The 16,192-nt window shown below is 45.6% G+C and overlaps 2 protein-coding genes across 2 annotated transcripts; one reads left to right on the top strand and one right to left on the bottom strand.

Annotated features, from left to right (window-relative positions):
* The first annotated feature begins 2,585 nt into the window (after positions 1-2,585).
* On the top strand, positions 2,586-6,523 carry LOC127761731 (putative receptor-like protein kinase At3g47110). Its single transcript, XM_052286062.1, has 2 exons — positions 2,586-5,619; positions 5,824-6,523. Exons 1-2 carry the CDS (start codon positions 2,586-2,588, stop codon positions 6,222-6,224), a joined length of 3,435 nt encoding a protein of 1,144 aa, XP_052142022.1. The 3' UTR covers positions 6,225-6,523.
* Positions 6,524-10,128: 3,605 nt separating this feature from the next.
* Positions 10,129-14,227, bottom strand: LOC127761723 (receptor kinase-like protein Xa21). The gene is made up of 2 exons (XM_052286052.1): positions 11,155-14,227; positions 10,129-10,882 (listed from the first exon to the last, which is right to left on the bottom strand). The coding sequence occupies exons 1-2, from the start codon at positions 14,225-14,227 to the stop codon at positions 10,464-10,466; spliced, it is 3,492 nt and encodes a 1,163-aa protein (XP_052142012.1). The 3' UTR covers positions 10,129-10,463.
* Between the last annotated feature and the right edge of the window lie 1,965 nt (positions 14,228-16,192).

Here is a 16,192-nt window from a genome sequence, read left to right as displayed (position 1 = left end):
CCTCCGCGCGTGCTGCCTCCACCGCCGCCAGCTAGCCAGCCAACTGCCGCTCCTTCTTCCGTCGGCTGCCCGCTGTCACCGCGAGTCTCTCGGGCCGCGCCACCACCTCCGTGCGTGCACTGCCTCCACCGGCGCCGGCCGACCAACTAGGCGGAGCCGCTCCTCCCGTCGGCTACCGGCTGTCGCCGCCGTCGCCGCGAGTCTCCTGGCCGCGCTGCCGCGTCGCGCCGGCCCATCGCCACCGTCACCCACGGCTGCGCCATCCTCCTGCCAGCCCGCCAGCTGCACCAGGCCGCGCTGGCTCGCCCGCGCCGCCACCGGCCGGATTCGGCGTGGGGCCATCCATGCACCGTGCCAACCTTTGGCGAGAAGCTTGAGAAAGATTTGGAAATAAGTTTTAAGATAGTTTATTTGTAGGGACAATTGTTTATTTGACTCTATTTTAAAGTCTAACTACCAATTTGACTTTATTTTTTTCAGGTTTGCTTATTTGATCTCGTTTTTCAAAATCAAAGTTTCCGTTTGACCCTGTTTTCAATCCACCGTTGAAGAAAATAATAAATTTACAACCCTAAAGTGACCAAAATGCCCCCAATACTAATCAATCCTATCCCATCCCAATCCCCACCTCATCTTGGCATCCGTTTACTCATCGGCGACCGGCGAATGGGGTGATGCCATCTTCACAGGGCCTGTATCAACCATCTACCATTTTGGTTCACCTGCCATACTTGTTGCCAATGCCCTCTACTGGTTGCTATCTGTGTCTGGGCATCACATTCTTGAGTTCAATCTCGAAACGTTGACCCTAGCTGTGATCGAGTTCAATCTCTTTGACTGCTTCTGAGCTTTTGCTTTATTATTGTATCTAATTTGGGATGGACAAAATAGGAGGAATAATTTTGTATATCAACCGTTTTGTCAATTTTTTAAAAAAATTAAAGTCAAAATTGTCAAACTGAAACTAAATTTAAAAAATTGAGACCAAATCTGTCAAAATTGTCACAAATCTATCAAGGCCATATCAAATTCATTATAAATATGTTAAGAATCTCCAAACACAAGATGCTTTCATATAATAGAGTCAAATGAGCCAGGGTAAAGATGACAAATCATCACTCAGTTAACACCGTTATCTTGCCTACACAAAATAGGGCCAGTCTTCATCTTCAATTTTGAAAAATGAGGTCAAATGAGCAAATTTAAAAAAGTAGGGTCGAATTAGTAGTTGGACTTCATAACAGGGTCAAATAAGCAATTGCCAAAAAGATATAGTGGGGATCAAATGATCAATATGTTAGTAACAAATATGTATAACAATTAAGGGATGGTGATAATATGTTAATAATAATTTTCTTTAACTAAAATCACGTTGCAAATGCACGGGCAATATGCTAGTTTTTTTTTAAAAAAAATTCCTTTGGAATGAAATGTTTTGTTAGAAATATGAGCTCCAAGTTCTTGGAATTTTTCTTTGTCAAAATCGTGTATTTTTTGTGTGCTCCATCCAAATGGTTTTCTGTGTTTTATTTACTTAGGATTTAGGATTTAAAGTGCGATGGCATTTTACTCATGCATTTTTCCTATGCCTGTATTTTGAGAATCGTGCGCAAAGGAAAATATGTTCTCTATACTTAGTTCGTTCTCTCTAAGATGAATTGAGAATCAAATTATTTTGAGACAGATCACTTGAAAAATAATGGTTTCCTTTTTACATAAGAATGGGGCCTTCTCGCCTACACCAACACGTACAATGGACAAATGTTCTCGACATTTAACAGCAACAAAAATGCCGAAATGTTCAGTTATCTCGCGCCGCTGCTGCTTTGCCCATCAGCAAGTTGCAGCACAATTGGTCAACCTTGGTGCGCTGGTCAATAAGCATCAACAGGATAAGCTCCAGTAGTTATCCCACTATCAGACAACAACCCTGAAAGCCATTGCTTTGCTTTCCTATAGAGCTGACTCATCTTCCTTCAAAAAAAAAAAATAGAGCTGACTCATTGAATTTCCCTTTGCATGTTCAGATAATTGTAGCCCTTGATTTTTTTTCGTATGTCCAGCGATTCAGCATGGTAGTAAATTACCTCGCAATCGCTGGTTAATCAATCAAGCTGGTCCATGGTCTCTGCAGAAGACTAGCAAGTAGCAACTCCATAACAAACTGGCAATGCGGCAGAAATAACCAGAAACCAAAAATGTGGACCGTGGACAAATTCAGTGATGTATTTCCACAAGAATGGACTACTGGAATTGGATTGAAAGCAACTGTCTATGCATCGAAAATGAAGATGAAATTAGCGAAAAAACAACAAAACCATTAACACATAATTAATTGAACTTTAATTATTACAAACTTAAAAAATAGAATATTGTAAAATAATTTCTATAGAGAAAATTTTGTGCAGACTTTATCATTTAGCAATTTGAAAATCATACTAATATAAACAGAAACAGAAACCGATATAAAATGGGTACCTATAATCATATAAAAAGGCTTTATATGCACAGATATGATCAACTCTCGCATCAGTATAGCAATTTCCATGCAGTTTGCACACCGTTCTTACGTGACAGTGACACCAATGGCACTCGCCGGCAAGCGTCTCTTGCTCGCCGCGGTATGGCCACTGGCGTGGCTAGCAGCCGCCGCCGCCGCGGCGGCGGTCGACGTCGACGACGGCCTCGCGCTGATGGCGTTCATGGCGCGCATGTCGACGGGCAGTGGCTCGCCGCCGCCGCCGACGTGGGGGAACCGGTCCGTCCCCGTGTGCCGGTGGCGCGGCGTGGCGTGCGGCGCGAGAGGCCGGCGCCGCGGCCGCGTCGTGGCGCTGGAGCTGCCGGGGCTTGGCCTCCGTGGCACGGTGCCACCGGACCTCGGCAACCTCACATACCTGAGGCGGCTCCACCTCGCCGGCAACCGGCTGCACGGCGTCCTCCCGCCGGAGCTCGGCGGCCTCGCTGAGCTCAGACACCTCAACCTCAGTGACAACGCCTTCCAGGGGCAGATCCCGGCGTCGCTCGCCAACTGCACCGGCCTCGAGATCCTCGCTCTGTACAACAACAGGTTCCACGGCGAGATACCGCCGGAGCTCTGCTCGTTGCGCGGCCTCAGGGTACTCAGCCTTGGCATGAACACCCTCACCGGAAGCATCCCATCAGAGATTGGAAACCTTGCAAACCTCATGACTCTGAACCTGCAATTCAGCAACCTCACTGGGGGAATCCCAGAGGAGATAGGTGATCTTGCTGGCCTTGTTGGACTAGGTCTTGGTTCTAATCAGCTGGCAGGCTCCATTCCTGCCTCACTTGGAAACCTTTCAGCACTCAAGTACCTTAGCATCCCTTCTGCAAAGTTGACAGGGAGCATACCATCGCTGCAAAACCTTTCATCACTTCTTGTCCTTGAATTGGGAGAGAACAATCTCGAAGGAACTGTGCCTGCATGGTTGGGGAACCTCTCATCTCTAGTGTTTGTTAGTCTCCAGCAAAATCGGCTCTCAGGACACATCCCTGAATCATTAGGTAGACTTCAGATGCTTACTAGCCTTGATCTTTCACAAAATAATCTTATTTCAGGCTCCATACCAGATTCTCTTGGAAACCTTGGTGCCTTGAGTAGCCTTCGTCTGGATTATAATAAACTAGAAGGTTCATTTCCTCCTTCACTGCTCAACCTTTCCTCCCTTGATGATCTTGGTTTACAAAGCAATCGCCTCAGCGGGGCTCTTCCACCTGATATTGGCAATAAGCTTCCGAATCTACAAAGGTTTGTTGTAGACATCAATCAATTTCATGGAACAATCCCACCATCCTTGTGTAATGCCACCATGCTTCAAGTTCTGCAAACAGTATACAACTTTTTGTCAGGAAGAATTCCTCAGTGTCTTGGAATTCAACAGAAGAGCTTATCAGTTGTGGCCCTTTCAAAAAATCAGCTTGAAGCAACAAATGATGCTGATTGGGTTTTCTTATCCAGCTTGGCGAATTGCAGCAATTTGAATGCATTAGATTTGGGTTACAACAAGCTTCAAGGTGAGCTACCGAGTTCAATTGGGAATCTTTCTTCGCATTTGAGCTATCTTATCATAGCGAACAACAATATAGAAGGAAAAATACCTGAAGGAATAGGGAACTTGATCAACTTAAAATTGCTTTATATGGATATTAACCGTTTAGAGGGAATTATTCCAGCTTCTCTTGGCAAACTCAAGATGCTGAATAAATTATCTATACCATATAATAACCTGTCTGGATCCATTCCACCAACTCTTGGCAATCTTACAGGACTAAATCTACTACAACTCCAAGGAAATGCACTCAATGGGTCCATTCCTTCCAATCTTAGCAGTTGTCCTCTAGAACTATTGGATCTTTCATATAACAGCCTCACTGGCTTGATACCTAAACAACTTTTTCTCATTTCTACTTTGTCCAGTAACATGTTTTTGGGACATAATTTTTTATCGGGGGCTTTACCAGCTGAAATGGGTAATCTAAAAAATCTTGGAGAGTTTGATTTTTCTTCAAACAACATTTCTGGAGAGATTCCTACATCTATTGGTGAATGTAAGAGCTTGCAGCAGCTCAATATATCTGGAAATTCCCTCCAAGGGATAATTCCATCGTCGCTTGGGCAACTAAAGGGCCTCCTGGTGCTTGACCTTTCTGACAATAATTTATCTGGAGGCATCCCTGCATTTCTTGGGGGCATGAGAGGTCTATCTATTTTGAACCTCTCATACAACAAATTTGAAGGTGAAGTTCCCAGAGATGGCATTTTTCTAAATGCAACAGCTACCTTCCTCGCTGGAAATGATGACCTGTGTGGCGGTATCCCAGAGATGAAATTGCCACCCTGCTTCAACCAAACCACCAAGAAGGCATCCAGGAAACTTATCATCATAATCTCCATATGCAGCATAATGCCATTAATCACATTAATATTTATGCTGTTTGCATTCTACTATAGGAACAAGAAGGCAAAACCAAACCCACAAATATCACTCATTAGTGAGCAATATACGAGGGTTTCTTATGCTGAATTAGTCAATGCAACAAATGGTTTTGCCTCTGATAACCTCATAGGAGCAGGAAGCTTTGGCTCGGTCTATAAGGGAAGAATGACAAACAATGACCAACAAGTAGTTGCTGTGAAGGTGCTCAACCTCACACAACGTGGTGCATCTCAAAGTTTCATGGCAGAATGTGAGACACTGAGATGTGTTCGACACCGGAACCTTGTGAAGATATTGACTGTATGCTCGAGTATTGATTTTCAGGGCAATGAGTTCAAGGCCATTGTATATGAGTACCTACCAAATGGAAATTTAGACCAATGGCTACACCCTAATATCATGGGACAAAGTGAACACAAGGCATTAGATCTCACTGCAAGACTACGCATTGCAATCAATGTGGCATCCTCACTTGAATATCTTCACCAATATAAGCCATCGCCAATCATTCACTGTGATCTTAAGCCAAGCAATGTTCTCCTCGACAGTGACATGGTTGCTCATGTTAGCGATTTCGGGCTTGCAAGGTTTCTGCATCAGGAGTCGGAGAAATCAAGTGGTTGGGCATCAATGAGAGGAACAGTCGGTTACGCTGCTCCAGGTGCACCTCTAAGTCTCTAATTGCTATAATTCTGTATTCTCTTCTGTGTATATAACTCAAGAAATCTGCTTTCTAAAGTAGGATTTCTTGTTATCTGACTCACTTAATTATATGAGTATATTTCGACAGAAGTCCCTTTTATGTAGAATGGGGAAATGTACCCATTTTTTTCTTCTTCTTCACAGTTCCTTTTGTTGGTTTCAGAGTATGGAATTGGCAATGAAGTCTCAATTCAAGGTGATGTCTATAGCTATGGCATACTGTTGCTAGAGATGTTCACCAGAAAAAGACCCACAGACGATGAATTCGGGGAAGCGGTTGGGCTTCGCAAGTATGTCCAAATGGCATTGCCAGACAATGCGGCTAATGTTCTGGATCAACAGTTACTACCTGAGACAGAAGATGGCGGAGCAATCAAGTCAAACTCTTACAACGGCAAGGATCTAAGAATTACTTGTGTCACTTCGGTTATGCGCATTGGAATCTCCTGCTCAGAGGAGGCACCAACGGACCGCGTGCAAATCGGAGACGCTCTGAAGGAGTTGCACGCAATAAGAGACAAGTTTGAGAAACATGTGTCCAATGAAGGAACATCAAGCCAATGAAGACAATGAAGCATTCCAAGATCATTTTTGCGCATGGCATGATATTATGCTCCATGTCATTGAACACACAAATAAGGTGCCGGAAGCTGCGGATTCTGCAGCTTTTTGTTTATGTAAAGCTAGCATCAATTACAGAGAGGCTCTATATTATACATAATTGCAAATTTGTAAGTGCTGTGCGGCTAAAAAAAATTGAATACTAGGGCATTTGTTCGAAAAAAAAATTGTTCAGAAGAAAGTAGAAACCCCATTCGATCTATGAGATCTATTCCCTTCTCCAAGGCGGACGAGTTGACGACCTAGAACTGAATCTACAACCATTTTGCAAGAAATGTTCCTACGGATCACTTTGCTAGTTATGTAGAAGGAATCGGTAGTAATCGTGCAGGCATTAGGAGGGGGGGGGGGGGGGGAGCGGTTTACCTCCGGGGAGGTCGCCTCGAGGGTGGATGAAGATGACGCGATGGCCGGGCGGCGGCGGCGGTTGGTCGTTCAGGACACGGGAGCGGCTGCGCTGGAAGGGCCATGAGCTTCCCGCGGCGGGGGAAGGGAGGCGGCGGCCGGAGGCGCTCGTCGGCGGGATTGATCCGAGCGCCGAGCGCCGGGCGCCGCAGAAGAAGAAACGGGCCTTGCTTTGGGCTCTCTTGGGCTTCTTCAAACCTTCAACGGTCAGTGCACAGAGGTGGAATAAGTCCACTTTCTGTCCTTTATCTTTACGACGAGTTTATGTGATATCCCTAACCATATAACCGGAATTTTTCACCCCTCCTCTTAACAAAAACTGTTCAAGTTACTTCTAAAACAGTATGGATGTTTGTTTTAACTGACATGGCATTCAAATCAGAAAAAAAATTATGGATGCCACATGTAAGTGAACTTTCACTTTTCTCTTCTCTTCCCCCAACAACTTGCCAGTAGGGAGAAGGTTGATGGTCGGCAGGCCCATCTGTGAGAGACAGCAATGGCAGTGGGAGGTCAGTGACGAGTGGGCTCGAGGTGGGCGGCATACCTAGTAAGCCTGTCGTGGGAGGCAGTAGCGGCGATAAAGGTTGGCGAGCTATGTAAAACTTTCATTTTTCATTCCCAGAAAAAATAGAGAGTTGGTATGAGTAGTTAACAAGTGAGACTATGTCCCTTTTTCTCTTAAAGAAAGTTGAAAGTTGGTGGTGGGATGATGACAGAACAACGGCAACACCCCACCATTACTCCCTTTTATAAGGAGTATAAATTTTAGAGACCCAATATTTTGTCCCAAAAGAGTCTCATAGAAAATTTCAATGTATGATTCAAATCTTTTAAAATTCCTTGATTTTTCTTTCATTGCAAGGAGCCCAAAGAATGATAAAATCCACTAAAACCAATCATGAAAAACCCTCGGAAAAAGTACACCAAAGGTCCCTCAACTTGTCATCGAAATACAAAATCGTCCTCCAACCGTAAAACCAGATATACGATATCCCTCAACTTACAAAACCGTTTATTTTATGTCCTTTAGTGGTTTTGAACCCAGTTTTCTCCGACGTGGCGGCTAAGTCAGCGGGGGACCCACATGGGGCCCACCTGTCGGACTGTCCACGCCATCACCTCTCTCCTTCCCCTGTTTTCTCGCCTCCTGCCCTCCTCTCTCTCACTCGAGGCAGGGCGGCGGCAGGTGGGGAGGAGGCCGGCGGGCCGGCGGGGCGAGGCAGGAGAGGAGGTGCGGCAGCCGGCGGCGGCGGCGGCGGCGGCGGCGGGAGCATGGGGAGGCCCAGCTGCCCCGTCTGCCCCGATGCCGCCGCGGCGCGCCGTCGTGGTTGCGGGAGAGGCTGTCGACGACGAGGAACGGCACGGGGCCGGAGGCGAGCGCGGTGGTGGGAGGAGGAGGGCGGCGGCCGCCGGGCGACCAGGACGACGGCCATGGAGCCTCCTTCCCTGTTCCAGTGCCCCATCTCGATGGAGCTAATGGAGGACCCCGTCACGGTGGCCACCGGCGTCACCTACGACCGCCGCAGCATGGAGCGGTGGTTCTTCAAGTACGGCAAGACCACGTGCTCCTCCTCGACGCCAACCGCCACGTCGCCGAGCGGTCGCTCCTCCTCCTGAAGCGCCTGTGTAAGTGCCCCGAGGGGCGGCTGGCCTTCGCCTAGCACGGGCTGGCGGTGGCCGCCGTGGCGCGCGCCGTGCTCCGGGTGTCCGGGCTCGCCACGAGGCTGGCCGTCAACGTGCTGTGGCTGGTGGCGTGCGCCCCCACCCCCGCCGAGAGGGTGCTGGAGGACATGGTGGTGGGAGGCGCCGTGGCGAAGCTGCTGGCGCTGATGCAGGTGGAGAGCTCGCCGTCGACCAAGGACAAGGCGGTGAAGATGCTGCGAGCGCACGGCGCGTTCTGGAGGCAGTAGTACCCTTGCTTCCCCACGGACCTCAAGGACTACCTCAAATTTCTCAACTGATCATCTTTCAGAATGATCAGTAAAGTGATTTGTAAATTGTAAAGAGAAATTGGATGTGTATTGTTTTGTAGGAATACAAGAGATTCAAGCAGGACATTGAGCATGGTATATGCATTTGTGTTTGTGTGTGTAATGTTGGGGCTGTCTAAAATCGTATGAATTCTGCGTGATTTTCATAGAAATTTGACAGGAAACAAGTGCATCAGGACATAAGAAAAAAATCTAGCAGATCTTCATGACACTAACTGTAAAAGCTGAGGCGTTTTTCATCCACTAGCAACATGTTAGAACTCGACATGTATGTGTGTTTTGTGCTTTTGTTTACTTGAGCAAAACTAGTACCATTGACTTGGAATCAATACCGAAAATCCTCCTTTTCAAACAAAAAATCCTGTATCGAGGCCTTGAGAGAGGAGCAAAGCGTTGACTTTCGTTGGAAACAACTGAACTTCTCTCAAGAACAAAAGAGACAGGTGAACTTGAAATTGTGATAGTACTGCCCCTGAGACGATCAAAGTACAGGCCGGACACATCGCCTCTACGGCCCAGCTCCTCGCCCACTGTCGCCGCCGCCCATCTCTTCCTCCGCCGGCAACCGCCCACGCCCACCTCCCCACCGTCGCTGCCCAGCTCTTCCTCATCGTCGACAGCCTCTCCCGCAACCACGACGGCGCGCCGCGGCGGCGTCGGTGCAGACGGGCAGCTGGGCCTCCCCATGCTCCCGCTGCCGCCGCCAGCTGCCGCACCTCCTCTCCTGCCTCGCCCCGCCGACCCGCCGGTCTCCTCCCCACCTGCCGCTGCCCTGCCCGAGTGAGAGAGAGGAGGTGAGAAAACAGTGGAAGGAGAGAGGTGCTGACTGTACACACTGACATGTGGGGCCCACGTGGGTCCCACGCTGACTCAGCCACCACCTGAGTCAAAACCACGGAAGGGACTAAAGTGAATGGTTTTGTAACTTAAGGGATCTCCTGTATCTGGTTTTGTGATTGGAGGACGATTTTGTAATTCGATGACAAGTTGAGGGACCTTCGGTGTACTTTTTCCAAAAACCCTCCAAAATTCATGGATCCACATGCGTGTCGGCCTTAGGAGGAATAGCCCATTAAGCAAAGCCCAAAGCCCAAATGTACTCTCCCCTTTTGCTTCGGTGGGTTCTCTCCCTCACTCCCATTTCTCTCTCCGCCACGCGGCGCCCCACGGCCCACCGGAGATCCGACGCCGTCGGCGGCGAGCGCCGCTGGCCCCGCATCCAGGCGAAGCTCGCCGTGAAGCCGCAACCCCGGCGCCGGCAGCGGAGCTCCCGGCCCGCGCCCGCGACACGCCTCTTCTCCTTCTAGCGTGACGCGTTCGCTACCCCGGAGGTGAAGGAACGCCCTCTTCCCCACTTTCGTTCATATATATGTAGTGATCTACTGTGATTCTGTGATTACCTAATGGAAACAAAGGAAGGGGAACTCACCTGGATGGATGGAATCCTGCGGGTAGTTAAACTAAGATGCAAGCGTATAGTGTTTTTTTTTTTTAGAGATTCACTGCGACTAGGTTTACTGTGTCACTTACAAAAGGGGAATAGAAAGGCATATATGGTTTTGTGAGGAAGAAATATCAACAAAGGAAAAGCATATAATAATGTGATTTGCCAAGATGTGGTTGGTTCATAGTATGTACAAGATCTTCATGGCAAGGATCAAACAGAATGCCAAACTTTGTAATTTGCAACATTATGATTTTATTTTGGCTAGCGTAGATGGCAAGGAGTAGCAGAAATCTTGCAGCTCTTTACGCCTTTATTGATCCGGTTGGTTGCTGCGCATCAACAGATTTGAATGTCTTGATGGTTTGTCGCTCCTGCTCCTTGCAACTCCCTGTGGAACTTGTCTCTTATTCTCTGCAGCTCTTTCAGGGCATCTCCGATTGGCATGCGATCTGTTGGTGTCTCCACTGAACAGGAAACTCCAACATGCAGAATTGAGGTAATGCAAGCAATTCTCATTTCTCTTGTCTGGTTAGATTTTGATGTCTTTGCTTCGCCATCCACTGTCTCTTCTAGTAAGCTAAGGTCTATGACACTAGCCGTCCTGTCTGGCAATGCCATATTGACATAATTATGGAGGCCAAGGGATTCTCCAAATTTGCTGTCTGTTGGTCTCTTCCCGCTAAACATCTCCAGCAACAATATACCATAGCTATATACATCGCCATGGATTGAGACTTCGTTGCCCAGTCCATACTCTAAAAATAAGAAATGGCTTATGAGAAAATAACTCCACAAGCCTATTTATGTTTGTGCGAAATCCATTTACAGGATACAACATTTTGCTACCATATACTTGTTCATTTTTCCCCTTTCAAATTCCTAGGGAAATAAGAGTTTCATCAAAACTTGTCTATGTAGTAAAATGAAGTACCAATAAGTCTTACTCCATTTTGGCTGAATCCAGCATAGTAGGATACATATAATATGAAATATGATTAAAAAAAAGCTACAACAATTAGGAGCTTACCTGGAGCAGCATAACCAGTTGTGCCTCTCATTGATGCCCAACCACTTGATTGCTCTGGGTCCTGGTGAAGAAATCTTGCAAGGCCAAAATCACCAACATGTGCAACCATCTCATCGTCGAGGAGAACATTGCTTGGCTTAAGATCACAGTGAATGATTGGCGATGCCTTATATTGGTGAAGATATTCAAGTGAGGATGCCACATCAATTGCGATTTCTAGTCGCGTGATGAGATCTAATGCCTTGTGTTCACCATCTTCCATGATATTTTGGTGTAGCCATTGATCTAAATTTCTATTCGGTAGGAACTTGTATACAATGGCCTTGAAATCACGGCCCTGAAAATCGATACTTGAGCATACGGTCAGTACCTTTACAAGGTTCCGATGTCGAACACATCTTAAAGTCTCACATTCTGCTGCAAAACTCTTAGATGAACCACGCTGCTTGAGGTTGAACACTTTCACAGCAACAGCTACTTGTTGGTCATTGATTTTCATTCTTCCCTTGTACACAGAGCCGAAGCTCCCTGCTCCAATGAGGTTCTCAGAAGTAAAACCTTTTGTTGCTTCAGCCAATTCAGTGTAAGAAACTCTCATATGCTGCTCTTTAATAAGTGATGTTTGTCGGTTTGCATTTGTCTTCTTGGCCCGTTTGTGGAACACGAAATATGTGGCTACTACTGCCATAAATAGAACTGTGCTGCATATAGAAATTGCCATGGCAATTTTCCATGTTTGCTTCTTGTGTTTTGTTGTCTGATGAGAGCAGGGTGGCAACTTCAGTTGAGGGATTCCATTACATAGGCCATTATTTCCCTCAATTAAAGCAGGAGTTGCATTGCTAAAGATTCCATCTTTTGGGACATCACCCTCAAAGTTGTTGAATGAAAGATTCAAACTAGCAAGCCCTGTCATGGTCCCAAGGAACTTAGGGATGCTTCCGGATAAATTATTATGAGAAAGATCAAGCACCAGGAGGCCCTTTAGTTGATCTAGTGATGGTGGAATTTGCCCTTGGAGTAAGTTTCCAGATGTATTGAGATATTGTAGACTCTGGCACTCACCAATGGAGGACGGGATCTCTCCAGAAATCAAATTGCTAGAGAAATCAAGTAATGCAAGGTTTGTTAGATTACCCACTTCAGAGGGCAGAGGCCCAGTTATAAAATTATGATCCAAAATCAAAGAAGTAGACAAGACAGAGATGGCGAAAAGTTCTTTTGGAATCAACCCAGTAAGATTATTGTATGAGAGTTCCAACTGTTCCAAAGGGCAATTGCTGAGACTGGGGGGTATTTCTCCACTAAGTGCATTGCCTGCAACAGATAATATTGTTAGCATACGAAGGTTGCCGATACTTGATGGAATGGATCCTGAAAGGTTGTTGTTAGTGAGATATAGTCTATTCAGGTTCTTGAGTTTGCCAAGAGAGTCTGGTATTGTGCCCTCGTAGAAGTTATTGTTCATCTCGATGAACTTCAAGCTGACCAGATTCCCTAGCCCTTCAGGTATTTTGCCAGTCATACTGTTGTAGTTGGTGACAAAATACTCAAGACGTGTGGAAAGATTGCCAATTGAATTTGGTAGCTCACCTGTAAGCTTGTTGTCACCCACATCAAGTAGTCGCAAATTGCTGCAGTTAGTTAAACTAGACATGAAGCTCCAACCATATTTATTACTCGTTTCAAACTGATTCACTGCAAAAGTTACGGAATATAAGCTCTTTTGGTTGATTCCTATGCATTGGGGGATGGTTCCTGACAAAGAATTGTTTACTGTTTGGATCCATCTAAGCGTAGAAATATTGCACAGGGAGGGTGGAATTGAGCCATGAAACTGGTTTTCAGATATTAGGAATAACTGGAGCTTTGGCAGGCGGTTGCCTAAGTCAAGTGGAATGGTCCCATTTAGGTTGTTGGTTTGTAAGTTGAGTTCTTCAAGAGAGGAAAGATTGAATATTGAAGAAGGTAAAGAACCTTCTAGCTCATTATTTTCTACATGAAACTGCTTAATGGAATATAGGTTTCCAATAGTATCAGGTACTGGGCCCACTAGATTATTACTTGATAGATCAAGAGATGTAAGCAACTTCAGTTTCCCCAGTGATTCAGGGATGTTCCCATCTAGTCTATTGCCTCCAAGTTTCACAGTAAGTAATGATGAGAGGTTTCCCAGCCAAGTTGGGATGCTTCCTTCGATATTGTTCTTCCCTAGTTCAAAGAATTCGAGAGAGGACAAGCGTTGCATCGGTGGGATGCTTCCTACCAGGTTATTAGAGAAGACACTAAGAAATTGTAGTGCCGAGAGATTTCCTATTGAGGCAGGAATTGGTCCTGAGAGTTTATTAGAACCTAGTCCTAGAACAGTGAGATTGGCCAGTCTGCCTATGTCTGATGGAATTTCTCCTGTAAAGTTGTTTTCTTCTAGGATTAGAAATTTCAGATTCGCGAGGCTTCCAATGAATGAAGGGATGCTTCCAGTAAGTCTATTTTCCCCAAGAACAAGTGCCTGAAGATTTTGCAGGGATTCAAACTCACTTGGTATTTGGCCCTGCAGCTTGTTGCTGTAGAGCCAAATGTTCTCCATTCCTCTGCAGGTTGAAAGCGTCGCCGGGATCAGCCCTTGGATAGAGTTGTAGCTGAGGTTGAGGTGTCTCAGGTCTCGGAGATGGCCGAGCTCCGACGGTATCTCGCCATGGAGGCGATTCTTGTGGAGATGGAGCCGCCTCAGGTATGTGAGGTTGCCGAGCAAAGGTGAGATGGCGCCTACAAGGTTGAGCTTGGTGAGGTCCAGCGCCACCACACGGCCTGTGCGGCGTCCACTCAGCCCACACGCCACACCACGCCATTGGCACATCGGGATGGATTGGTTGCCCCAGGATGCGAGTGCCTGGGTTGGGTCACTCCTTATGAGCGACCTGAATGACATGAGCGCAAGGCGGTCGGTGACGTTGGTGGTGGTGGATGAAGAAGGTGAGGCCGGGGAGGCATGGCCATTGTTAGAGCACGAAAGGAAGATGATGATGGCGAGCAAGAGAAGCTCATGGTCATGGGTATGGTGGATCAACACCATTGCTGCCGCTGTTGGTTGGTCCTTTCTTTTCTGCTATATCTCTTAAGGCAAATTGAAGGTTATGATGTGATTAATATATAGCTGGAAGGAGCACTTGCCACTGTGTAGTTTGATTCAAGCCAAGTAACAAGTTGTGGGTGCACTGGCTGGCATTCGACGGGTTTGCAAATTCGCAGTCTTCCCGGCGGCTTGGACTCGTTTTAAAAACTTATCTTGAAGACTTTAAGCCTCGTTTTTCCTGGTTACGACCTTACAGATTGTAATCTTTTAATTTTTTCTTGTTCTATCAATAGAACTTCGCACCATCCAGTGTAAGTCGTTCGAAAAAAGAAAAAGAAGACTTGAGCCGTCAGCATAGGGAAACACTCTTTTGCGTGTTGTATTTTGCTCATTTCTTCTTCCAAGATGCGGATGAGCAGGACTAGCTCCGGCTGTGTTCGCTGGAATGGGCGGGGAAAATATCTCCTGTGCACGGAAAACGGAGCGATGCATTAGAATTAGAATGTGATTAATTACGTATTAGCTTTTTTTTTTCAAAAATGATCAATATGATTTTTTAAACAACTTTCGTATAATTTTTTTTTTAAAAAAGGTACCATTAGCAGTTTGGGAAACGTACGCGCGAAAAGTGAGGCGAAGGGAGTTGGGAACTAGAACTTACGAACACGGGAAAAGGAAAAGGGAAAAAAAGGGTGAGGTTAAGGTTGTGATTTTTTTAGTTGACAATACTAGACAGTCCCTATTTCTTTAAGTTAATTTCGGTCATCATTCTCAACAAACTGCATTTTTTTTTAATAAATTCAGTTTGAGCCTTGTTGGTCTGTGTTAACAACTAAATTTGGTAACATCAGCCTCGGAGAGAAGATTAGATCGAAGCAAAGTCGGAAGCGGTATCGAGTTCGGAAACAGAGCAGAAATCGGCTGATGCCCGGATCGGCTACGGTTGGGATCGGCTGAGTCTGAGTCGAGCTAAATAAGCCGATATAGCCGATTCCGACAATATGACTTGTACGCGACATCGGGTTCAAGTTAATGTACTTCAAGATGATTATCACGTATGGATGGAGTCCTGGGAAGGCAATTGTATCTATTAATTAGGATATTTTATGTAAATTTCTTATAGATAAGTGTGGACAAAAGTCTGCCGCAAAGACTCGTGGTATCTTAGAGTTTGTTAGAGATAGTGGTCGTGTCCGGTATGGGCATATCTTGTAATCCTCGGGTATAAATAGACCCCGAGCCCTATGTAATTTTAACACACACGTTCAATATAATCTCGGCGCATCGCCACCCTTTTTGCTTTAGTTTCGACGAGTTCTTGCTTTCGGGTTGAGCTGCATCGATTTCGATCTTCAACAAGAGGTAAAATTCGTTATGACGGATTGTTTTCTTAGGATTAGTGCTTCCATCTTTATGATACTCTAATCTTATTTATATAATTCGTCGAGTTATCATATATCTTACATAATCTCTAGCAATATCGCCATCTAATATACTATCGGCTAACATCTGTATGCAGAGGGCAGCCGATTAGGTTAGATTTTGATGTTGATCTAGATTATATGAGATATCTACCATTATATGAAACTTCTAGCGGCTCGATTGTCTAGATATTGTTCTTCTTTTCATACTTAATGCTGTATCAGTTGAGTTTGATCTATTAAGTCGTGCTTAGAATATCGATCTCTAGCCTGCCTTCTAGTTGCCGATTAGAATAGCATCGAAGTTTCAGCCGATCGTATCTGGTTTAACTTCATTTGTTCTATATGCCTTATTGACATATTAAATCTGCCCTTTATGTTAAGATGTTGCTGTATCTAAGTATGTTAGGCTTTTGCTCAATATATTATACTTGCTTTAATATCTTGATATAGAGTAGTATCGGAGTATTAGCCGATACATGCTAGATCTATCTAATCGGCTATGCTATAAACATATATAGTCTTATTATTGACATATATTTCG

The sequence above is a fragment of the Oryza glaberrima genome, chromosome 2, assembly GCF_000147395.1.
Source record: "Oryza glaberrima chromosome 2, OglaRS2, whole genome shotgun sequence".
NCBI classification, from domain to species: Eukaryota; Viridiplantae; Streptophyta; class Magnoliopsida; order Poales; family Poaceae; genus Oryza; species Oryza glaberrima.
This window is presented reverse-complemented; position numbering and strand designations above follow the sequence as displayed.